The sequence below is a fragment of the Phyllobates terribilis genome, unplaced genomic scaffold (genome assembly GCF_046119375.1).
Source record: "Phyllobates terribilis strain yellow unplaced genomic scaffold, ASM4611937v1 Scaffold_3__8_contigs__length_932513732, whole genome shotgun sequence".
NCBI classification, from domain to species: domain Eukaryota; kingdom Metazoa; phylum Chordata; class Amphibia; order Anura; family Dendrobatidae; genus Phyllobates; species Phyllobates terribilis.
In genome coordinates this window covers 465,141,508-465,167,266 of record NW_027362763.1, presented here as the reverse complement: position 1 = coordinate 465,167,266, position 25,759 = coordinate 465,141,508, and the positions used below count along the sequence as shown (strand labels likewise).

The 25,759-nt window shown below is 42.5% G+C and overlaps 1 protein-coding gene across 3 annotated transcripts in view; it reads right to left on the bottom strand.

Annotated features, from left to right (window-relative positions):
• Positions 1-25,759, bottom strand: part of CRYBG1 (crystallin beta-gamma domain containing 1) — a 431,371-nt gene that overhangs the window by 217,810 nt on the left and 187,802 nt on the right. The window contains exon 1 of one of the 3 annotated variants that reach the window (XM_073675789.1): positions 3,264-3,561. The exons of the other annotated variants lie outside the window; for them this stretch is intronic. Within the exon in view, the coding sequence (XP_073531890.1) occupies positions 3,264-3,266 (3 nt within the window). The 5' untranslated portion in view covers positions 3,267-3,561. Of the gene's footprint in view, positions 1-3,263; positions 3,562-25,759 lie in introns of those variants that run through there. 3 annotated transcript variants of the gene reach the window in all.

Sequence of the window (25,759 nt, the reverse complement as noted above, 5' to 3'; positions counted from 1 at the left end):
CCATGAAGTTTAAGAACATGATGTGGAATATCTCCTGAAAAAAATGAATCAAGTGAAACAGTTTTTTTGTATAGAGCACTCGTGTTAAATACAAAAGAGGAAACGATAAATAATAATTTAAAACAAAAAAACAATGGGAGGGAAAAATAGAAAAACTTAAGCTTTCTGTGTCACTGGTATTGGCACCCTTTACATTAATTTAGTATGCAAACACATTTTGACTCACCTGTGGTAAATCACAAAAGAGATACACCTGTGATTAATTGTCGATACTCATGTGACATGAATTAGCCATTAGACAAAGTGGCTGTCGAAGGACATCAGAACTGCTATTATTAGCAAACACAAGACTTCCAAAGGGTATAAGGTCATCTCCAAAGACCTTGGTATCCCAGTTTCAACAGTGCGCAATGTTATTAAGAAGTTTGACAAGCATGGAATCATCAAGAACCTCCCTGGACGTGGAGGAAAGAGGAAAATTGACAAGAGATGTCTGCGAAGGTTGGTGCGAATGGTGGAAAAAAAACACCACGTCAAACATCCAAAGACCTGAAGGCCAATCTGGAACAGTCTGGGTTCATGGTTTCAACAAGTACCATGCGCCGCATACTAAACCAAGCAGAGCTTTATAGGCAAAGGCCAAGGAAGAAACCACTGCTGAAGAAAAGACATAAAAAGGAACCACTGATCTTTGCCAAAGAGTACCTTGACAAGCAACAATCCTTCTGGGAAAATGTTCTGTGGACAGATGAAATAAAAATAGAGCTTTTTGGCAATGCAAAGCAATGTTTTTTTTTACAGACGGCGCAATGAAGCTTTTATGGAAAAGAACACCTTACCAACAGTTAAGCATGATGGAGGATCAATAATGCTGTGGGGTTGCTTTGCTGCGTCTGCAACTGGAGGCTTTGACCATATCACAGGAATTATGAAATCTGAGAATTATCAAGAGATTTTAGAGTGAAATGTTCTATCCAGTGTAAGAAAACTTGGTTTGAGTGGAAGATCATGGGTCCTCCAGCAAGACAATGACCCAAAGCACACATCCAAAAGTACACAGGAATGGTTGAAAAAGAAAAAATGGACTGTTTTAAAATGGCAAGCAATGAGTCCTGACCTCAATCCCATTGAAAATCTCTGGGGTGAGCTGAAATCTGCCATTGGGAAAAAGAACCCTGCAAACATTCTAGAGCTTGAACAATCTGCAAAGGAAGAGTAGGAGAAAATTCCAGCTGAGAAGTGCAAGAAGCTTATAGATGGCTACAAGAAACGTTTGTAGGCTGTCAGCAATGACAAAAAGTGTGCAACCAGGTATTAATTAGGGGTGCCTTTATTGCTGCACATTCTGTTTATTCTGTTTCTTCTTTGAAATTGCAACATGGAAGCTGAAAAACAATGTTTTATTGTTGTATTACTCTGGACCACTAATTAAAAAATCCTGAGGATATAACTTTGGTACATTTCCATTTCTTAAGATATTGTACAGTCTATGAAAAAAAGGAAGGGGTGCCAATAATGGTGAGCAGCACTGTAAGTGTATGAGTACACGATGTCTTTTTCAAGCAAATTTAGTCCGGAAACCGCCTGAAAAAGTGCCGCAAAAGCGCCCCATAAAATGAACATAATGCACAGCAATGTGAAAACGACATTGCTGTACACATATTCAGTCTTAAGTTACTTCTATTAACCTTCTGGGTTCGGAAATACATTCAGAAGCTGCCTGCTCTCTATACTTCACTGTATATTGTAAGAGACGCCGGAGGCACAGCCACTGCAAGAACAACGTTAACGCCACCGGCAAAGCCACTCCAGGTAAACGATCGGCGGCATTTTCCTGAAGCGACTTTGCTTGGGAAAACTTGGTGACTGCAGCAGCATATAAAAGACGCCGTGTGCATATAGCCTAAGGATATGTTCCCACGAGTATTTGGTGCATTTTTGACAATGCTTATTTTCACTGCGCAGAAACGCAGCTTATTACAGTTCCAGCAAAGTGAATGGGATTTATAGAAATCTCATGCCCACTGTGCTTTCTTTTTTACGCAGCATGAATTGCACTTGTGGTAAATATGAGTTTTATTTGTAGACTTTCCCCATAGACATGAGGTGAGGAAAATCCACAGTTAATAAACACATATGAGTTTTTAATGCATTTCTACAGCCAAATTGCACTAAAAACACATGCAATCAGCTAACATTACCAATAAAGTTCTATGAAAACTAAGTAACAGGAAGTATCCAAAACAAAGCAGTTTTATTTAAAACATGACAAACCAAAAGGAGACAAAAAGCACAGCAGAAAAAATGAGATAAAAACGTATAAACTACCCCCCTTTCCTCAAAGATGCACTTTACCTGCCGTAATTTAGCTACCGTAATTGGTGCGGAGATGCTGCAGAAGATCTATAACCTCACAAATGCACCAAATACTCACTGTGGGAACTTAGGCTAAAAGGCCATTCTTTCGGTTCTATTTTTTGTTGTTGTTTGGTTCAAAGTATTTTTACCTTATTTGAATTCATAACAAGAGCAAGAAGTATTAAAATTAACCATATTTATCTATACTTAACTAGTAAATAATAAAGTTACTCATTTTATGCTGTAGAGTATAGATCCAATGTGCTTGTATCTTTTTCTGATAGTAATTAGTATAAAACTATGATCTGTTGTACTGCCATGACAAAAGTTGTCCTAATTTCAAAAGATAAGGTTCTAAACTTTCTGAATTAAATTATTTTACAATATTGTGAAACTATGGATGATCGTGAATGATCAAATATGCACAGTATCTTTGCAATATGTACTAAGAATGATATGATTGCTTCTTTTAGTATAACTAGTGAAACTAGCACATGAATAAACACTGTATGTATCTGTACGGTGTACTGTACATATATAGTTTGTTGGGTATAGGAGACAACATTGTTATTCATATGTTATATGTTTCAACAATTTCAAGTGGCATCACTGATCCTGAAACCAGCCGTGTTTCAAAGTTTCCATGAAAAAGCACATTTCACATTTATATTCTAAATAGCACTGGTTGGTAAGACAAACACATACTGGTCAGACAAGCTTCACAGAGCACAAAGAGCTGTCTGTTTTCAGCATACAGTACATCAACAAGACCACAAGCTTCATCTCCTGCATTGGAAAAGAACAAGGGTTTCCTATATTTCCGATTCTGGTATATTTATGTTTTTGTAATAAAATAAAGAACCTAAAAAAATCCTCTATGGCAATATAATGTCTTTTTTACTTACCATGGCAAAGTGAGCAGTCCAGATTTTGGTTTTAGAATAGTGCAGACATCAAAGAATAAGATCACTCCAAATCACCCACAACTATATTAATGTATATGAGGCGCAATCACTTCGACTTCTCTGGGACTTTTTCCAACAGTAAAATGTTCTCTTTCCTGTCCTTTGATTGTCGGTGCTGACTGATGAATTATCTTCTGTCATACACAAAGCCTACTTTAGCATGCAGATGGATCCGATGACACAAGTTAGTGCTGGTTCCCAGTTTTCAGGTTGTCTATGATTGTATACCTTTGTTTTGGTGAATGCAAGGGTTAACTAGGTGTGTTCCAGGGTGGGTGTGCCAATAAACTTCCTGACAAAGCTTCTAGGACAAGTACAGAATCGTCACTTGGCAGAAGATGCTGAATGTGTCTTACTTAATTACTAGGTTGTGTGCATTGTAAAGAAAAAAAATCCATGACTTCATTAACAGAAAAAGTGAAACTCTGGAGTCAGTTATTAAGACAGTTTATGCTTTGCCTCATGCTAGTGATCTCACATGCAGATAGTACTGTTATCTCAACCATCCTTAGCCATCTGGTACAGATCTATACTAGAAGTACATACAGTTGAAACAAGAAGTTTACATACACAATATAAAAAGACACATATGCGTGTTATTCTCAATATCTGACATGACATCAGAATAAACCTTTCCCGTTTTAGGTCAGTTAGGATTACCATCATTTTTAATATTTGCCAAATGCCAGAATAATGAGAGAGAGAATGTTTTAAGGCATTTTTATTACTTACTGCAAAGTCAAAAGTTTACATACATTTCATTAGTATTTGGTACCATTGCCCTTAAACTGAATGACTTGGGACAAACGTTTGGGATATCCTTCCACAAGCTTCTCACAATAGTTGGTCGGAATTTTGGCCCATTCCTCCTGACAAAGCTGGTGTAACTGATCCAGGTTTGTAGGTCACCTTGCTTGCACCTGCCTTTACAGCTTTGCCCATAAATTTTCAACAGGATTGAGATCAGGGCTTTGTGATGGCCACTCCAAAACATTGACTTTGTTATCCTTAAGCCACTTTGTTACCATTTTGGCAGTATGCTTCGGGTAATTGTCCATTTGAAAGACCCATTTCCGCCCAAGCTTTAACTTACTGGCTGATGTCTTGAGATATTGCTTCACTATTGCCATATAATGTTCTTTTCTCATGATGCCATCTATTTTGTCAAGTGCACCAATCCCTCCTGCAGCAAAACAACCTCGCACCATGATGCTGCCACCCCCATGTTTCACAGTTGGGATGGTGTTCTTAGGCTTCCAAGCTTCTCCCTTTTTCCTCCAAATATAAACATGGCCATTATGCCAAAAAAGTTGAATTTTAGTTTAGTCAGACCACAGGATATGTCTCCAAAAATTAAGGTCTTTGTTCCTGTGTGCATTTGCAAACATTAATCTGGCTTTTTTATGTGTCATTTGGAGTAATAGCTTCTTCCTGATGGCAAAGTGGCCTTTCAGCCCATGTTGATACAGTACTCATTTCACTGTGGGTATTGACACAATATTACCAGCTTCCACCATCATCTTCACATGGTCTTTTGCTTTTGTCCTTGGGTTGATATGCACATGTCGGAACAAAGCACGTTCAGGGACACAGAACCCGTCTCCTTCCTGAGCGGTATGATGGCTGGACATTCCCATCTTGTTTGTACTTGCGCATAATTGTTTGTACAGATGAACGAGGCACCTTCAGGTATTTTGAAATTGTACCCAAGAATGAGCCAGACTTGTGCAAGTCCACAATTCTCTTCCTGATATCTTGGCTGATTTCTTTAGACTTTCCCATGATGCTACACAAAGAAGCAGTGTGTTTCAGATGTGCATTAAAATACATCCACAGGTGTGTCTTTAATTAACTCAGATGTTGCCAAAAACCCTGTCAGAAGCTTCCAGACACATGATACCATCACATGGGCAACCCAGAACTGTTTTAAGGCATAGTAATCTTAGTGTATGTAAACTTTTGACTTTACAGTAAGTACGGTAATAAAAATGCCTTAAAACATTCTTTCTCTCTCATTATTCTGGCATTTGGCAAATAGTAAAAACTATGGTAATCCTAACTGACCTAAAACGGGAAAGGTTTATTCTGATTTCATGTCAGATATTAAGAAAAACATGCATATGTGTCTTTTTATATAGTGTATGTAAACTTCTGGTTTCAACTGTATGTGTCCACTCTGTCTCAAAATTGACAAATGGGTTATCCATAGTAACATAGTTTTTAAGGTTGAAGGAAGACTAAGTCCATCTAGTTCAACCCATAGCCTAACATGTTGATCCAGAGGAAGGCAAAAAAAAAACACGTGGCAAACACTAAGCTCCACATTGGGGAAAAAAATTCCTTCCTGACTCCATACGACAATCAGACTAGTTCCCTGGATCGACACCCTATCAAGGAATCTAGTATATATAACCTGTAATATTATACTTTACAAGAAAGACATCCAGGACCTTCCTAAATTTTAGTAGTGAATCACTCATTACAACATCATGCGGCACAGAGTTACATAGTCTCACTGCTCTTACAATAAAGAATTTGCGTCTGTGATTATGATTAAACCTTCTTTCCTCCAGACGTAGAAGATGCCCCCTTGTCCCGTCTCAGGCCACAGAGTAAAAAGATCAGTAGAAATGTCTTTGGACTGTCCCCTCATATATTTGTACATAGTAATAAGATCACCCCTAAGCCTTCGTTTTTCCAAACTAAATAACCCCAAGTGTAATAACCTGTCTTGGTATTGCAGACCCCCCAGTCCTCTAATAACCTTGGTCGCTCTTCTCTGCACCCGCTCTAGTTCAACTATGTCTTTCTTATACACCGGAGACCAGAACTGTACACAGTATTGTAAGTGTGGTCGCATTAGTGACTTGTATAGAGGTAAAATTATGTTCTCCTCGTGAGCATCTATGCCTCTTTTAATGCATTCCATTATTTTAATTGCCTTTGCAGCAGCGGCCTGACATTGGCCACCAAACATGAGCTTGTCGTCCACCAATACACCCAGGTCTTTCTCAGTTACAGTTTTGCCCAGTGTTTTACAATTAAGCATATAATTATACATTTTATTTCCTCTGCCCAAGTGCATTACCTTACATTTATCCCCATTAAAGCTCATTTGCCATTTATCAGTCCAAGCTTCTAGTTTACATAGATTCTCTTGTAATATAAAATTGTCCTCCTCTGTATTGATTACCCTGCAGAGTTTAGTGTCACCTGCAAATATTGAAATACTACTCTGTATGCCCCCTACAAGGTCATTAATAAATATGTTAAAAAGAAGCGGGCCCAATACTGACCCCTGTGGTACCCCACTGTTAACTGTGACCCAGTCTGAGTGTGTTCCATTAATAACCACCCTTTGTATATTATCACTGAGCCAGTTGTTAACCCACTTACATATGTTTTCCCCTATCCCCATTGTTCTCATTTTATGTATCAACCTTTTGTGTGGAACCGTATCAAAAGCTTTTGAAAAGTGCATATACACAACATCCACTGCATTTCCTTGGTCCAGTCTTGAACTTACCTCTTCATAAAATGATTAAAAAAACATGGCAACTTTATTCCAGAAGTAACTCCACACTTGTCCACAAGTTATGTGGTGTTGTAGCTGAGTGGAGCTGCAATTCTATGTATAATCCATTGACACGTGTGTTGCTGTTTCTTAGAAAACGCAGTAATGTTTGTTTACAATTCTGGGTCTCTAAGTTATCACAAACAGCTAGAAAAATCCTCAGTGAGATGCAGTTCATATTACAACCATTGGGTGGCCACACTTAGCATAAGCAACTCATGACATAATATCACAAAATCATCTTTTTTTTAAAACTTGGTAATCTTGCACCACACATCTTGAAATGTGTTGAACTGAGAGAAAAAGTAATGAAAGGACGCATCTGTACTTTAAAGCGTAACCATTGTTTTAATTCTTATTTCCAATATCAATATTACATATGAAGATAAGAAACTTGGCAATATACTTTATTCGATAAATTAGCTTACTTCTCCTCCCAGATTCACCTTTCACTCACAGTTCACATGTAAAATCTGTCTTGAGTGAAGACATATTTTCACACTACTTAGGTAGGAGATTACATTTGCGCCTCATAAGAATCCATGTAGAAGAAAGGGGGGAGGACAGATGAACTAATGGCAGACATACATTTTGCTGCACGTTCACCTGAAATGATAGTTAAACTTAAAAGTAACCTGTCGTGTCCCTAAATGCTATTAACCTGCAGTCCACCTGGAGTGGGATTTGGTCATTCTCTGAGTCAGCTGTCAAGCTGACAGCAGGCTTAGAGAAGGTATAACACGGCGGCTCCCTGAATTCAATTGCATACCAATGGAACTGAATGGACCGGAGTTTTGTCATGGGGGAATCTTGTGAGGTAACAATATAGAAGTTGGAGAGGCAGAGTTTGAGGAGTGGATGATCATGTAAGAGAATAGTAACGGAAGAGGGGAGGAGTATGGGGGTCATGTGTCTGGGTTCGAACCCTTGAGCCTGTGCTTTGAGGTTGGCGTCTCTGTTCTCTGAGCCACAGCAGATACACCTTTTCTCCAGTTGTTTAGTTTTGGTTATTCTTTCATCAATCTTTTTAGGGTAACAGGCATTTTCATTTACTCATTTGTCTGCCCTAACACCTTTCAGGTGCGGCGTTACATACTTTTCCCCTGCTGATATTTCATGCTGGTGATAGTCTCATTTGAATGTCCAGCCAAACTTCTGTAGTTTAAGCCAGTCAGTGAAAGACCAGCTAGGATTTATCTCTCTGCTGCTTATGTTATTTATCCTGCATCTATCTTCTGTTTCTTTTTAGGAAGTAGGCGGCATATTATCTAAGAGTACGTACTTAATCCTTTATTTTATATTTCGTAGCTTGTTTTACTTACTCTGGAATCTCTCTATTTTAGCACACTTTCCCTTCTTTAGGTAATTTGCACTCTGCTCAGTTGCAATTTTTAATGTACTACCTATTTTTCTGAGCCGCGGCTCCTGCTGACAGTGCCCGCTACTAAAGAGAATGCATATTCACTCTTCTCCACGCCCATAGTCCCAGCGTGGAGAGGAGTGAATATACCGTCAGTTCACGTCAGCGTCTGAGAGCACATGGCTGTAACGCCATGCGCTGCTCAGATGCTGACATGAGCTGCAGGAGAACAGGACTCAGCAATGGAGCAGAGGTGAGAAAGGAAAGTAAGTACAAGTTTTTATTGTTTTATGTGTGCAGTGATGGGGCTATGCAAGGTAGGATTAGGAGATGAGGGGTGCCATACATACCAGGATTGGGGTAAGAGGGGGCCATACAATCAGATTGTCAGATATTACACCCCTGTAGTTTGTGTGCTAAATAGGCATAATCCCATCAGCGAACAGTGAATTTTTTTTATTATTACAGTTGTAAAAGTCACTTGTCAAAATCACTTGTCAGAGTCACTTGTCAGAATCACTTGTCAGGATCACTTGTCAGACAGGGTATTTGTAACATCCCTGGCGGCGTGCTGGCATGGCTTACCACCTCCCATCATGCAAGACCGCCATCTTACCTATCAGTCCAGGCTGCACACTTTGCTCCAGTACCTGCTGTGTCTCTTGTCTGATTGCTTAAGGGCGGCGGCGCGGTTACTGCCTGATTCTTATAGTTACTGTGTGCGCACTCCTAATGCCTCCCCAGCCTATTGTTGTGAGTCAGTGGATACTTAAACCCCCTCCACCCAGTAGGAGGTGCTTGAGCAACACTTTCTTACAGTGTGTTCTGTGCAACTGAGTTGCCAGGTCCTGTTTTGTATCTTGTCTGTTTCCACCACCCTGGGGGCTGTATACCCAGGCCCGTTACCTGCATCTGTGACTTCTATTCTGTTCTGCCAACCTGGGGGCTGTATTCCCAGGCCTGTTGCCTGTATCTGTGACTTCTAGTCTGTTTCCGCCACCCTGGGGGCTGAGTTCCCAGGCTCATTCCTGTATCTTGTTCCTGGTTCAGTTCCTGTCTGAACTGTGTCCTACCCCGTTACCTGTTTGTCTCGATGTCCGAACCTTCCCTTTTCCTGCAGTGTCTGAACCTGCACCTAACTCCAACTCATTGTCTCTGTACTTCTGTTTGTGAGTTTTGTGTCCACTCGCTACTTCATAGTAAGTACCTTGTGTGTATCTGGTTCTGCTTGTCCCGTTTCCCTGCCTCCGTATCTACCTCCTGTGTTCTAACTATCTTCCTGTATTTTCCAGTCTGTTCCATGTGAACAGATGAACAGAGCCTTGTCCTGTCTGCCTGCACCTTCTGCTCTGTTCTGCTCTGCTTGTCCATCGCACCTGCGGTTTCGCTCTGCTCTGCTTGCCCATCGCACCTGTGGTTTCGCTCTGCTCTGCTTGTCCACTGCACCTGCGGTTTTGCTCTGCTTGTCCACCGCACCTGCGGTTTCGCTCTGCTCTGCTTGTTCACCGCACCTGCGGTTTCGCTCTGCTCTGCTTGTTCACCGCACCTGCGGTTTTGCTCTGCTCTGCTTGTTCACCGCACCTGCGGTTTTGCTCTGCTCTGCTTGTTCACCGCACTTGCGGTTTTGCTCTGCTCTGCTTGTTCACCGCACCTGCGGTTTCGCTTTGCTCTGCTTGTTCACCGCACCTGCGGTTTCGCTCTGCTCTGCTTGTACACCGCACCTGCGGTTTCGCTCCGCTCTGCTTGTTCACCGCACCTGCGGTTTCGCTCCGCTCTGCTTGTTCACCGCACCTGCGGTTTCGCTCCGCTCTGCTTGTTCACCGCATCTGCGATTTCACTCCGTTCTGCTTGTCCACCACACCTGCGGTTTCGCTCTGCTCTGCCCCGCTTGTCCTCCGCGCCTGCGGTTCTGCTCTGCTAGCCCACCGCACCCGCGGCTCTGTTCCTGCATCCCAGTCTGTACTGGTCCCTATCCAGCCTGCGTTCATACCTGCCAGTACCCGCCTGTCTGCATACCAGCCGTGTCTGCCAGTATCCACCTGTCTGCATACCAGCTGTGCCTGCCCGTTCCTGCATTCCCCGGTGTGGGTCAACAGCTGTGACCGGGGTCTGACCTGGAGTAGCACCTGGTCCCTTTGCTCGGTTCCTCCCTGGTTCACGGAGTCGACTGAGCCGCCTTGCGACCTTGGTCGGACCGAGTTGATACTTAGTCACGCCCCTCCAGGCACTCCTCTGTTCATGGTCCAGTGGGATCACTAACCACGCTCACGCCAGTCAGTCCAGGCATGAGCGTAACAGTATTTAGCCTCAAGCTGACATCATTCTGATGTTTGATTTTGATATTTGATCATGTCCTAAAATGGACACTGTACGCGAGGCTGCCATGAGGAATAAAGTTCATTTCCTCCTGGTAGTCAGGTTTTTAGTTCGGTGGCCACACAGCTTTGGAGAGCTACTAACCTGTAGATTAACCCCACATCGGCAAGATAATATCATATGGGGACATGACAGGTTCCCTTTAAGATCAGAAGGTGTCCTTCTCCTGCACTTCCTGAAGTCAGAAATGTAATGGGTCATAGTATTATCCAAAGTGCTTGAACATGTTCAGTGTTGCTCTGTATTCCATAATTAATGAGCCGACCATAAAAAAAAGTTTTCCTTCTGCTCCTTGCTAAAAGATTAACATATTTTAGTAATAAGGAATAGCTATAACATGCTTTTGGTAATGAGCGCTATAGATGTAATGTAATGACATGCCCCCTTGTAATATGTTAAGGGCACGTAGACTGAATTATAGTGTATATATCAATTAAGTATCAAAAGTTAAAGAGTAACTGTCATTTTAATAAATATTTCCAAAATAAATGGTACACATGAAAATCAGCAAAGAAATGTTTCTTCCTCCTGCATGTTCGCCTGAAACAGTTACAGTTCTTCGTAGACCTTGATCACCAGTCTCAGTGGTGGGGAAATAAATCTGTGTTCATTGAAGAAAGATTTTACACATGAATTGAGAATATTGAAAATGAAGTCCAGGAGGAAGCAGATTTCTCTAAGGTATACTGTATTATAAAGTTTCCTATATTCAAGTCTACTACTGATTTATGAAATAAAAAATAAAAAGATGGTTACTCTTTAAGTAAGTTTGTAAATACTTATGTATTACTGATCCTGAGTCACATCCTGTTTTATAGCCCAGGGCTTTGACGTTATAGGGAACTGCTAATAAATATGTTGCCAGACAGTTCCTTGAAATCTTATCTGGGTTCTAATAATGCAGTGGGACAGGTTTTTTTTTCTTCTGGTGCTCAAAATACAGTTCCCAGAATGCAAAATGTAACAAGAAATGGTGGAAGATTTCAGCTCTGAACCCTCTAGAGTTATCAATGCAACTCTAAATTATTATGTGTAATGAAAAATGTGTTGTCATACATGTACATATGCTTTAACCAATGTTCAAAATGAAAGCCAGACTTCTTGTTTTGATTTCACTGATTTAATACTTGTAGCTTATTCCTGTCTTTAGGTTGATACTGAATCACTGATACCACAAAGAGACTAATAGTAAGCTAAAACTTACAGGGGGTTGTCCGGCACCAATATTTTTTTAGGCATAATTGGAGGCATACTCACCTTCCATCACCCATGCAAATGCAATGCAGCCAAGCTGCAGAGTTCTGCTCCATTCAGAAGTAACTGGACTGTTGCAGGCTCTGATTTGCTGCAGCGGTCAGGTGATTGGATGCAGCAGTCAGGAATATCTCATGACATACTCTTTTAGTCCCATGATAGCAGCAAACACAGGGTGTCCTGTGACTTCTGAATAGAACAGACATCGTTAACATGCCAGTGCAGACCTCTGGAGCATCCTAGCTGGATCCGCGGTTGTGCTGTAATGTGAATATGCCTTTGTTTATTATTTTAAAACCATCAATGCCTAATAAAAAATGTATTTAGGTGTCGAACAACCCCTTTAATGATCTTTAAAGATATGCATTAAAATATATTACATCACGTAAGTGATTTGTGATTTACAAAGACATTTTCATAATTATCTGTATTCTGCCTCATTTCATTGTAAAAGACGGATATTAGCAGCCCACTCTTTCTTTGCACTAACAAAATATATAAAAACATGGTAATACAGAAAAAGCCTAATATTCTCTATAGAAAGTTCTTACCCTATTCACGGCAGAGAGGGAACTGTTACATTCAGGGCTCGCTCTTATCCGAGAGAATTAGAGTTTGATCCCAGTGTAAGATGAAAGAAGTGGAGCACACTATGAGAAGAACAATTTTTCCATCTTTTCCATTCTGTGAGTCCGTGGAAATGGGACGTCCTAGTGCAGTCCAAGTGCACTCCAACACATAGACTTGAATGGGTGAGTGGCATCCGATTTTAAAGTGAAATCGCAGCACGCTGCTATTTTTTTCATTGACAAATTCTGTCAGTGAAAAAAATCGGCCATCAGTTGTGCCCCATTTAGTAACATTGGTCAGAGCGCTATCCAATAAAACATCAGATAGTACTCGTCCGCTGTATCCACTCGTGTGAGCAAGCCCTTATTGCACTTGAGCTCTTTTGCCCTGATTCATTAATAACGGCCATTTTCTCACAGGTGTGATGCATAGCAATATTACCCCATTCCTAATGGGCAATGGCCTCCAGTTTTTGGATATTTCTGGGTTTGTGTGATGCATCCTCCTTCAAATTCCACTAAAGATTTTCTATATGTTTCAAGTCAGGCCACTGTGCAGCTACTTCAGAACATTCCAGAACTTCTTTTGAAACCAAGCCATAGTGGACTTTAAAGAGGATCTTTCACTCTTGTGAAAAATCACAGCTGTGATTGGCAGCGTCTGGGAGAAAAGGGTGAAAGCGCACACCCTCAGAGAAGACTGAAGAAATGCTCAGTTAGACGGCAAGCAAAGATGTCCCCTACTGCTCTTCAAAAGCAATAAATGTGAATATGTCTGCAAAGAAGCGACGCAGCACAAAACGGATAAGAACAGAAGAATCCAGGTAAGCCCAAGGATTTTTTTAAAAGGTGTTAAACTCAATTTTTTTGACCAAGTCACGAAATGCTTGGGATTATTGTCTTGTTGGAAGTTCCAATGAAGTGTCAGCTTCTTCACAGAAAGGATAACATTTTTTTCTAAAATTTCCCTCCACACCCTTCAGGTTTCTAGGACAAAGGATGGCAAAGCAGCCCCAAAGCATCATTGAGCCACTGCCATGCCTCACTATTTTAGCATATGTTTAATTCTTCCTCCTCCAGACATCATTGATCCAGAGGCCTGAAAAGTTCCAGTTTTGTTTACACAAAACAGATTCCCAAAACTTCTGTGGATAATTTTTATGGTTTTATATCTTGGACCTCCAGCATATAGACTTTCGGCATCTATTATGCACCATGCTACGCAAACTGAAAACTCAGTGCCTGTTGACACACAATCTATCTGCAGGTCTTTTTTAGTGAATGGAGGGTTTTGACCACCTGTCTCCTCAGGAATCTGTTGGCAGCTGGTGAAAGTTTCCTCTTGTTCCACATCCATGTAATGTAACCCGTATTCTTCTTTAACTTTGAAGTTCTAAATTGTGCTTCCAGCTGTGTCTCTACTCTAGGAACATTCAACGCCTTTGTTATTATTATTGTTGCATCATTTTTTTTGTTTGTGCAAGGCAACAAACTATTAACTTTCTTTACCATTGTCTTGGCTAATGACCTGTTTGCACAAGCCAAATTCAGCCATTAAACGACCACCAAACGGCTATATTTAAGCCAATCACTGGTCGTCTTTTGACCAGTTTAGGCAGGCCGACAAACTCTGTATGTGTACAGAATGATCATTAATACAATTGTTCTATGCCCAAGAATGTCATGTTATCAGCAGGACATCACCCGTTTAAGGCCACGGCCCCACAATCAGTATTTGGTCAATATTCGGTCAGTATTTTTTCTCAAGAGTGGAAGCCAAAACCAGATGAGGAACAATCAGAGAAAAGGTATAATAGAAACAAGAGCATCAATTCTGCATTTATCACCCACTCCTGGTTTTGGCTCCCACTCCTGAGAAAAAATACTGACCAAATACTGATAGCGGGGCCGTGGCCCAACAGAGGCTATGTGCTCCTACTAACAATGATTTTTAAATCAGCTTAAAAATCATCGCTTCTGACGACCATGATATCTCATTCGTCAATTGTTTGCCAGCCTGTTTACTCTCGTTCCCCAATTATTGGCCTATCCAAATGGAGAATTTGGAGAAACCATTATTTAAACTAGTTATGTTGAGGTATTTCTATTGTTCTTGTTTGTTTGATTTTATTGCAAACACCAGAATGCTTGGAAATGTTGTCAATAAACCTGATTTGCAATAGGGGTTGCATACAGATTTCTGCTGTCCTTGTACTATCCACACACATGCTCAGCTGAATTTAGTGCTTCCAGCTTCTCTTCAGCTTCTCCCATCTGCCGTCCTGAACACCATGCTGTACTGGTCTACGCTGATCCACTTGCCTGCTGGCATGTCCAGCTCTGCTATATTGTTGCCTCCGTTCAATGTTGCTTACCCTGACCTATGGCTTAGAGAATTCACTTCAGTAAGTGAGTCCTTAACAAATTTAAGCAGAACTATATGAGAACATTTTTCTTGAAACAACAATATTTTTGTTCCATTTTTTTTAAATGTACCGTATATTACCTTTTAGTTGTGGATAAATGCAGAGGAAAAGCAATTGTGCCATTTTTTTTATTTAACCCATTTATTGATTCCCATAAAAAAAATGTTAACTGTAGTGTGTAAGTTGTTATGGTCACGAGAATACCAATTATGATATTTACTATCTACTACAAAAACTCTGATTTTGAGTTATTTTTTTTTTAACTATACTTATATAACAGCACATAATGCCTATAAAGAAGAAAACTATTGAGGTTTTTAGTTGGTGAAAATCCCCTCATAGACAGCAGTGTAGTCTATGACTCACTGTTAGAGTTTCTGCCTCCTTCACAGAATGTCCTGAGTTTGTGTTTCACTCCGTAGTGACGGAGCTAGTTTTTACAATTCTGACCAGTGTCACTTTGTGGTAATAACTCTGGAACGCTTCAACTTATCCCAGTGATTCTGAGATTGTTTTTTCCTATTACATATTGTACTTCATATTAGTGGTAAAATTTGGTCAATATGATTTACGTATATTTGTGAAAATATAGAAAATTTGGCAAAATTTTAACATTTCACAATTTTCATACTTTCAATTTTTAAGCCCTTAAATCAGATAGTTATACCAAACAAAATAATTAATAAGTAACATTTCCCATATGTCTATTTTACATCTGCATCATTTTTTAAACATAATTTTTTTTTGTTAGAAGGGTTCAAAGTTGACCAGCAATTTCTAATTTTTCCAACAAAATTTACTAAACCATTTTTTATAAAGGACCACATCACATTTGACTTTGATGGTCTATATGACAGAAAATACCCAAAAGTGACACCATTCTAAAAACTGCATTCCTCTAATTCCTCAAAACAATATTGAAGAAGTTTATTAACCTTTCAGGTGCTTCACATGAATTTTTGGAATGTGGAAGGAAAAAATTAACATTTTACTTTTTTAAAAAATTTTTTTTACTTCAGCTCCAAATTTTTTACTTTTACAAGGGTAACAGGAATAAATGAACCACAAAATTTGTTGTGCAATTTCTCCTGAGTACGCAGATACCCCATATGTGGGGGAAACTACTATTTGGGCACCCTCTGACTTTTTGAACGCAAAAATAGCTGGAATCGAGAGCGGACGCCATGTTGCGTTTGGCGAGCCCCTGATGTGCCTAAACAGTGGAAACTCCCACAAGTGACCCCATTTTGGAAACTACACCCCTCAAGGATTTTATCCAGGGGCATTGTGAGCATTTTGAATCAACAGGTACGACGCTGAAATTGATAACATTAGATCGTCGTATTGAAAAAGTAAATTTTTTTTCACAAAAATCTTGCTTTAACCCCAAACTTCTCACTTTTTCAAGAGGTAACACCAAAAAGTGGACTCCACAGTTTGTTAATCACTGTCTTATGAGCGCGCTGATGCCCCACATATAGTCAAAAAGTTCTGTTTGGACAAACGGCAGGGCTTGGAATAGACGGAGCAATATTTGAATTTTGGAACACAAATTGGCTGAAATAGATTGCGGGCGATATGTCACATTTGCAGGGCCCCTAAGGTGCCCAAACAGCAGAAACCCACCACAACTGAACCCATTTTGGAAACTACACCCCTTAAGGATTTTATCCACAGGTATAATTAGCACCCAATGCAAACTCGAGTAGCAAGCACTTGCGCTCAACACTAGTCGTCATATTGTCGTCAATTTTTTTACTTTTGAAAAAAAACCAAGCCCTAAGCCCAACCCTAACTGCAAAGAATGAAAGAAATAGACATTCTAAAATGAAAAGGGGCTGACACGGGGAGGAGGGGGGGGGACATGCTAAATATTGGCTTTTGAGAACTGTGATGAGGTTTATCACAGTGATCAAAGGGAACCAGAAAGAAAATTCTCTGTTATTGCTGGGTGCCAGCTGCAGATCTTGGCCGGCACACTACACATGCGCCCGCAATTATTTTTCATGAAGAGGAGGCGGAGGGCCGATTGATGGAGCAGGAAGTACCTGGGGGTGGCAGAGGTACTAGGGGGAGCTTGGAGACATCATTCCTCTCGCCTGTGACATGTCAAAAAAGAGAGAAATTATTTTAATAGCGGGCATGCTTTTTTTTTTACGTTATCGCCTTTATTTATTGAATAACGGCAATCATGTGATAAGGGACTGGAAAATCAAGCCCTGATCACGTTCTCCAGGGTCTCAGCTACTTCAGCAGAATTTTGGACTCTGGGGGGCATTAAAGGCTTATTCCCGATTAACTTTTTAAAACAGCATGGAGGGAATAAGGCCCCTTAACGGCTGCCTTTTTTAATGCGTATCAGTGGTTAAGGGGTTAAGGATGGAAAAGGTATAAGAAAAGGTTTCAATAAAGAATTTCAATTTTTGATTCATCTGACCACACATTTTTCCATTTTGCCTCAGTCTATTTTAAATAAGCTTTGGCCCAGAGAAGATGGCAATATTTCTTGATTGTGTTGCTATATGGCTTCTCCTTTGCATGATAGAGCAAGTTAATCTTGCATATATCTGAAAATTTTGATGATATTTTGTACTGTATATGGTGGGATATTCAAACTATTTGCAATTTTATGATAATGAATATTTTCTGAAATTGTTCCATAAATTTTAGATGCAGTAGTTCACGGTTTGGAGAACCTCTGACCATCTTTGCTTCTTAGAGACTCTGCCTCTCTGAGATTTTTTTACACAGTCATGTGACTTACCATAGTTGAAAATTGACCCTCAAGCTGTTTTTCATTAGTACCACTTATTTTTCCTGCCTTTTGTGAACCCGGTAGAAACTTAATTTTTTTCAAATTAAAAATGTCTATTTCTTAACTTCTGATATGTGTTCTGTTGTGAATAAAATATGGCTGTAAGAGATTTCCAAATCATTACATTCTTGTTTTTCTTTACATTTTATAACGTGTCTCAACTTTTTTGGCCTTGGCGATGAATACCTATATATGTATTCAACTTCATTTCCTCAATCATTAAATTTAAAGAGGGATCAACAATTATTCTAAAAACGCCATAAAAGATCCTCCTTAAATTACATTTGTCAGAGGACATAAAGGCACATAGAAGTGTCTTGTGTAGCTTTTCCTACCACAAATGGCATAGGGCAGAGCAGAGAGCTAAGGTTGGTCATGACATTTTCTCAACATTGCTGGGTGCTGATGCTGATCCTGCCAGGGAAATGGTTACTGAAGGGTTCAAAGGTAGTATTCAAGCTAATTGTTGAGAGGGCCAAAGGCCACTCTGACACATAGGAAAACACAATTTTTTTTAATTATGCCAAATAGGAATGAAAAATCTTCATGTACCAACAGTAGATGATTTTAATGCACTTGCCAGAAAAAGGTGGCCCTCTCCTAAATAGTATTCTGAAAAAGAGACAAGGGTAGCAGCATCTATGTAAAAGTTTATTTTTTGAGCATGCACAAAAATATGCTGGTAATTTTTGCACACCAAAAAATATAAAAATATTTTGGTGTATTTTGGCGCATAGTGAGCTTTTCTCAAGGCAGTAGAAAGGCTTATAGACTCATTCTTTGAGTCAATACATCACAAATTTTCTTGTATGCACACTAAAAAGTTGAACTTTAACATTGATGTTGTCCTCTTCATTTTAACTGTATAACAATTTGTACAAGTTACATGAGGGGCCCTATTTCAATTGTTGCATTATACCCCAGGAACTTCAAGTCATCCCTCTATATATAAAGATTGTATTTATCTGTTAGATGGGTAATAGATAATGGAAGTATGGAACAATAAAAATACAGAGCACACCTTAGTAAATCCAGTAATATCAGGCAGCAGATGCTATGACTCTCTTACCATTGTTTCCAGAGCGTTGATGGATATGATCACAGAAACAATAAGGTTTTTTTCATATTTTGAAAAGGCTAATAATAAGGATGCTTCAGTATAACGTAGTAGAAAACCTACATGTCCAGATTTACCTGTCTTACATGCTATAGTAAAAAGATGCATGTGATATAATGATGGACAAAGGACTACAAGAAGCATGACACATAAAACAGATTAATACATAGTAACATAGTAACGTAGGTTGAATAAAGACCTAAGTCCATCAAGTTCAACCTTTCTCCCTTAATTGTACTCCCTACACTAACATTACACTAACTTACTAACTTACTGGGACTAGGCCTCACAAATGTATTATTATTATTACCATTTTTATTATTGCTACACTATTAAAATTAAAAGTGTACCACTTTTACATTCAGTGTCTCCCACTCACACACCACCTCTTCATCTCGCCACCTATCTGTCGGTGTCCCCCAAGGTACAGTTCTAGGACCCCTGCTCTTCTCCATCTACACCTTCGGCCTAGGACAGCTCATAGAGTCTCACGGCTTTCAGTATCACCGCTATGCTGATGACACACAGATCTACCTCTCTGGACCCGATATCTCCTCCCTACTTACCAAAATCCCACAATGTGTCCGCTATTTCAGCCTTCTTCTCTGCTAGATTTTTAAAACTTAACAAGGATAAAACAGAATTCATCATCTTTCCACCATCTCATTCAACCCCCCACATCTGACCTATCTATCAACGTTACTGGCTGTTCACTCTACCCAGTCCCACAAGCTCGCTGCCTCGGGGTAACCCTGGACTCTGATCTCACCTTCAAACCACATATCCAAGCCCTTTCCACTTCCTGCCGACTCCAACTCAAAAACATCTCCCGTATCCACACATTACTCAACCACGAATCTGCAAAAACACTAGTGCACGCCTTCATCATCTCCCGCCTCGAATACTGTAACCTACTACTCTGTGGCCTCCCTTCTAACACTCTCACACCCCTCCAATCTATCCTAAACTCTGCTGCCCAACTAATCCACCTGTCCCCTCGCTATTCCCCAGCCTTTCCTCTCTGTCATTCCCTTCACTGGCTCCCCATTGCCCAGAGACCCCACTTCAAAACCCTAACCACGGCATATAAAGCCATCCACAACCTGTCTCCTCCATACATCTGTGACCTAGTCTCTCGGTACATACCTGCACGCAACCTCCGATCCTCACAAGATCTCCTGCTCTACTCCCCTCTTATCTTCTCTTCCCACAATCGCATACAAGATTTCTCCCGTGCATGCCCCCTACTCTGGAACTCTCTACCCCAACATATCAGACTCTCGCCTACCGTGGAAACCTTCAAAAGGAACCTGAAGACCCACCTCTTCCGACAAGCGTACAACCTGCAGTAACCATCGCTCCACCATACTGCTGCATGACCAGCTCTACCCTCACCTACTGTATCCTCACCCATCCCTTGTAGTCTGTGAGCCCTCACGGGTAAGGTCCTTGCTCCTCCTGTACCAGTCACCGTCACGTTTTGTTCCAAGACTATTGTAATTATTTTGTATAAGAAACACTTCAAGAGAATATAATACACATGCAGATAACAATTTTTTACAAATATATATAGGTCAATGCCCAACTATATATTTATAGAGAAAAAGGTCTCCATTATATTTTCCCGCGCATGTGTGGATTATATCTAATAGTGACCAATCGGAAAATATGCAAAAATCACCAAAAGAAGAAAACCGACAAAAGGCCAATAATAGGGTGTAATAAATAGAGTTTTATTAATAATGAATAGACATGGGTGGAAACAACAACAAAAAGCAGGCGCGGGAACTGGGAAGCAAATAAATAATCACAGATAGATAAATAAATCTATTGCTGGTTGTAAAGTATGCAAAAATAGATAAAAAAGAGGAAAGATTGCAGACAAATAAATAGCCTAAGATATAAATAAGAGCACATGCATGATATCGAAGAGTAAAATGTAGGTACACCACAAATGGGTAAATCTATAATATAAGGCGGGATTCGTGTCTCTGTCTGAAGCCTCGATAGACTGCGCATGCGTGACGAGCAGTCTGGCTCCAGAGAGAAGCAGGCATTCAGCCGTTACAGGTTAGAGGAGTATATGGTGCCGGAGATCGCAGTATGCATAGACACTGAACGCATACCGCGATCTCCGGCGCCATACTTACATACTTACCTGACCGGGAGGAGCGTTGCCGCGGCGCCTCTCTTCGCTGGAGACCAGGGGCGGAGTGAAGGCGTCGGACCGACGTGTGCACATTGCGCTATCCGGCACCATTTTACTGAAGACACATTTACAGTGTGTCTTCAGCAAAATGGCGCCGGACAGCGCGGTGCTCCGGTGCCACACTCCTCCCCCGGCCTCCGGCAGAAGAGGACGCAGCAGCGCTGGAGTACAGAGAAGAAAGGTGAGTATAACTGTTTATTTTTTTGTATGTGTGTACAGTGTGAAAGGGATGAGGGGGCCACACAGAATCGGATTGTGGGGTGAGGGGACCATGCATATATCAGGATTGGTGGGTGAGGAGTACCACACATACCAGGATTGGGGGTGAGGGGTACCACGCATACCAGGATTGGGGTGAGGGGTACCATGCATACCAGGATTGGGGGGTGAGGGGTACCACACATACCAGGATTGGGGGTGATGGGTACCACGCATACCAGGATTGGGGGTGAGGGGTACCACGCATACCAGGATTGGGCGGTGAGGGGTATCACACATACCCGGATTGGGGGTGAGGGGTACCACGCATACCAGGATTGGGCGGTGAGGGGTGCCACGCATACCAGGATTGGGCGGTGAGGGGTGCCACGCATACCAGGATTGGGGGGTGAGGGGTACCACGCATACCAGGATTGGGGGGTGAGGGGTGCCACGCATACCAGGATTGGGGGGTGAGGGGACCATGCATACCGGGATTGGGGATGAGGGGTGCCACGCATGCCGGGATTGGGGATGAGGGGTGCCACGCATGCCGGGATTGGGGATGAGGGGTGCCACGCATGCCGGGATTGGGGATGAGGGGTGCCACGCATGCCGGGATTGTGGATGAGGGGTGCCACGCATGCCGGGATTGGGGATGAGGGGTGCCACGCTTACCGGGATTGGAGATGAGGGGTGCCAGGCATACCGGGATTGGGGATGAGGGATGGAGTGCCATGCATACCGGGATGAGGGATGGGGTACCATGCATACCAGGATGAGGGATACCGTACACACCAGGATAGTGATGAGGAGTGCCATACATACCAGGATACGGATGAGGGGTGCCACGCATACCGGGGTGCCAAGCATAATGGGATTGGGGGTGAGGGGTACCACGCATACAGGGATTGGGGGTGAGGGGTGCCACGCTTACCGGGATTGGGGGTGAGGGGTGCCACGCATACCGGAATTGGGGGTGAGGGGTGCCATGCTTACCGGGATTGGGGATGAGGGGTGCCAGGCATACCGGGATTGGGGATGAGGGGTGCCACGCATACCGGGATTGGGGATGAGGGGTGCCACGCATACCGGGATTGGGGATGAGGGATGGGGTGCCATGCATACCAGGATGAGGGATACCATACACACCAGGATGAGGGATGGGGTACCATGCATTCCAGGATGAGGGACCATACACACCAGGATAAAGATGAGGGGTGCCACGCATACCGGGATTGGGGGTGAGGGGTGCCACGCGTACCGGGATTGGGGGTGAGGGGTGCCACGCGTACCGGGATTGGGAGTGAGGGATAGGGTGCCATGCATACCAGGATGAGGGATACCATACACACCAGGATTGGGGGTGAGGGGTGCCACGCATACCAGGATTGGGGGTGAGGGGTGCCAAGCATACCAGGATTGGGGGTGAGGGGTACCACGCATACCAGGATTGGATGGTGGGGACAGGATGGAGGCAGCACATATCAGCATGGGAGACCATATACCAAAAAAATGCTCGCCACCCGGGCGTAGAAAGAGTTCAATAGCTAGTATATATATAATGTATCATGATTCAAGATAAGGTGCTGCAATGCAGAGAGGTGTCTCAGTGGAAAAGCAATAGATCATGCGGGGTGGGCGAATCCTGGGAGCAGCGTGGCGGATCTGCGCACAGGTGTAGACGTTACCTACCCTATGTAACATACCTGGCGGCGTCCTTGCATAGTGGTCCATCTCCCACTGTGCAAGAGCGCGCACTTGATCTCCAGTCCAGAATGTCTCTTTGGCTTCCCTCCATGCTGTCTGTTTGCCTCTGTGTCTGCTGCTTAAAGGCGGCGCCCGATCACTTCCTGCTTTTTGTACCTGCTGCAGGCACACCCCTTGTGCGTCCTCAGCCTATTGCTGTCTGTCACCTGGTATTTAAAACAGCTGCTCCAATTAACCCATGCCTGAGCATCTTGCCCTGTCAGTTGGCTTTTGTCTCTGACATGCCAGGTCCTGTCTATGTTACCAGTCTTGCAGTATCTGTTTCCATGTCTGTACTGTGTCCTATCTGTGTACCTTAACCTGCAGTCTGTACTCGTTCCTTGCCTGTTCGTTCCGCCTTCCTGGAGGCTGTATTTCCAGGCCAGTCTGAACACGCTCCTTGCCTGTTCGTCCCGCCTCTCTGGGGGCTGTATTCCCAGACCCGCTCCTGTATCCCGCTGCAGTGTCGGTCTCCTCCGTACACTCAGTTCCAGTCTGAACTCTCTCCTGTCTTTTACCTGTTTTTTCTCTATGTCCGTTCCTTTCCTTTTTCTGCAGAGTCTGTACTCGTACCTAACTCCTGCTCGTTGTCACTGTACTTCCGTTTGTGAGTTTGTGGTTCACTCGCTACTTCTCTGCAAGTACCCTGTGGGTATCTGGTTCTGCCTTTCCCTTCTAGTCTGTTCTGTGTGAACAGAGCCTTGTCCGCCGCGTCTGCGGTTTTCGCTTTGCTCGGCTCTGTCCGCCGCGTCTGCGGTTTTCGCTTTGCTCGGCTCTGTCCGCCGCGTCTGCGGTTTTCGCTTTGCTCGGCTCTGTCCGCCGCGTCTGCGGTTTTCGCTTTGCTCGGCCCTGTCCGCCGTGTCTGCGGTTTCGAATTTGTCTCCCAGTCTGTACTGGACCCTACTCAGCCTGCGCTCTAGTCTGCCTGTCCCTGTATTCCCCGGTGTGGGTCAACAGCCGTGTCCGGAGTCTGACCTGGAGTAGACCCTGGTTCCTCTGCTCGGTTCCTCCCTGGTGCACTGGCGTCGTATGCCGTCGTGCGACCTTGGTTGGATCGGGCAGATACTTAGTTACGCCCCTCCAGGCACTCTCCGGTTCATGGCACAGTGGAATCACTACATAAACACGCACACGCCAGTCAGTCCGGGCGTGTGCATTACACCCTATATCATTATATACCTATACAGTACAGACCAAAAGTTTGGACACACCTCATTTAAAGATTTTTCTGTATTTTCATGACTATGAAAATTGTACATTCACACTGAAGGCATCAAAACTATGAATGAACACATGTGGAATTATATACTTAACAAAAAAGTGTGAAACAACTGAAAATATGTCTTATATTCTAGGCTCTGCAAAGTAGCCACCTTTTGCTTTGATGACTGCTTTGCACACTCTTGGCATTCCCTTGATGAACTTCAAGAGGTAGTCACCGGAAATGGTCTTCCAACAATCTTGAAGGAGTTCCCAGAGATGCTTAGCACTTGTTGGCCCTTTAGCCTTCACTCTGCGGTCCAGCTCACCCCAAACCATCTCGACTGGGTTCAGGTCTGGTGACTGTGGAGGCCAGGTCATCTGGCGTAGCACCCCATCACTCTCCTTCTTAGTCAAACAGCCCTTACACAGCCTGGAGGTGTGTTTGGTGTCATTGTCCTGTTGAAAAATAAATGATGGTCCAACTAAACGCAAACCGGATGGAATAGCATGCCGCTGCAAGATGCTGTGGTAGCCATGCTGGTTCAGTATGCCTTCAGTTTTGAATAAATCCCCAACAGTGTCACCAGCAAAGCACCCCCACACCATCACACCTCCTCCTCCATGCTTCACGGTGGGAACCAGGCATGTAGAGACCATCTGTTCACCTTTTCTGCGTCGCACAAAGACACGGTGGTTGGAACCAAAGATCTCAAATTTGGACTCATCAGACCAAAGCACAGATTTCCACTGGTCTAATATCCATTCCTTGTGTTCTTTAGCCCAAACAAGTCTCTTCTGCTTGCTGCCTGTCCTTAGCAGTGGTTTCCTAGCAGCTATTTTACCATGAAGGCCTGCTGCACAAAGTCTCCTCTTAACAGTTGTTGAAGTTGTGTCTGCTGCTAGAACTCTGTGTGGCATTGACCTGGTCTCTAATCTGAGCTGCTGTTAACCTGCAGTTTCTGAGGCTGGTGACTCAGATAAACTTATCCTCAGAAGCAGAGGTGACACTTGGTCTTCCTTTCCTGGGGCGGTCCTCATGTGAGCCAGTTTCTTTGTAGCACTTGATGGTTTTTGCAACTGCATTTGGGGACACTTTCAAAGTTTGCCCAATTTTTCGGACTGACTGACCTTCATTTCTTAAAGTAATGATAGCCACTTGTTTTTCTTTACTTAGCTGCTTTTCTTCTTGCCATAATACAAATTCTAACAGTCTATTCAGTAGGACTATCAGCTGTGTATCCACCTGACTTCTGCACAACACAACTGATGGTCCCAACCCCATTTATAAGGCAAGAAATCCCACTTATTAAACCTGACCGGGCACACCTGTGAAGTGAAAACCATTTCCGGTAACTACGTCTTGAAGCTCATCAAGAGAATGCCAAGAGTGTGCAAAGCAGTCATCAAAGGAAAAGGTGGCTACTTTGAAGAACCTAGAATATAAGACATATTTTCAGTTGTTTTACACTTTTTTGTAAAGTATATAATTCCACATGTGTTAATTTATAGTTTTGATGCCTTCAGTGTGAATGTACAATTTTCATAGTCATGAAAATACAGAAAAATCTTTAAGTGAGGTGTGTCCA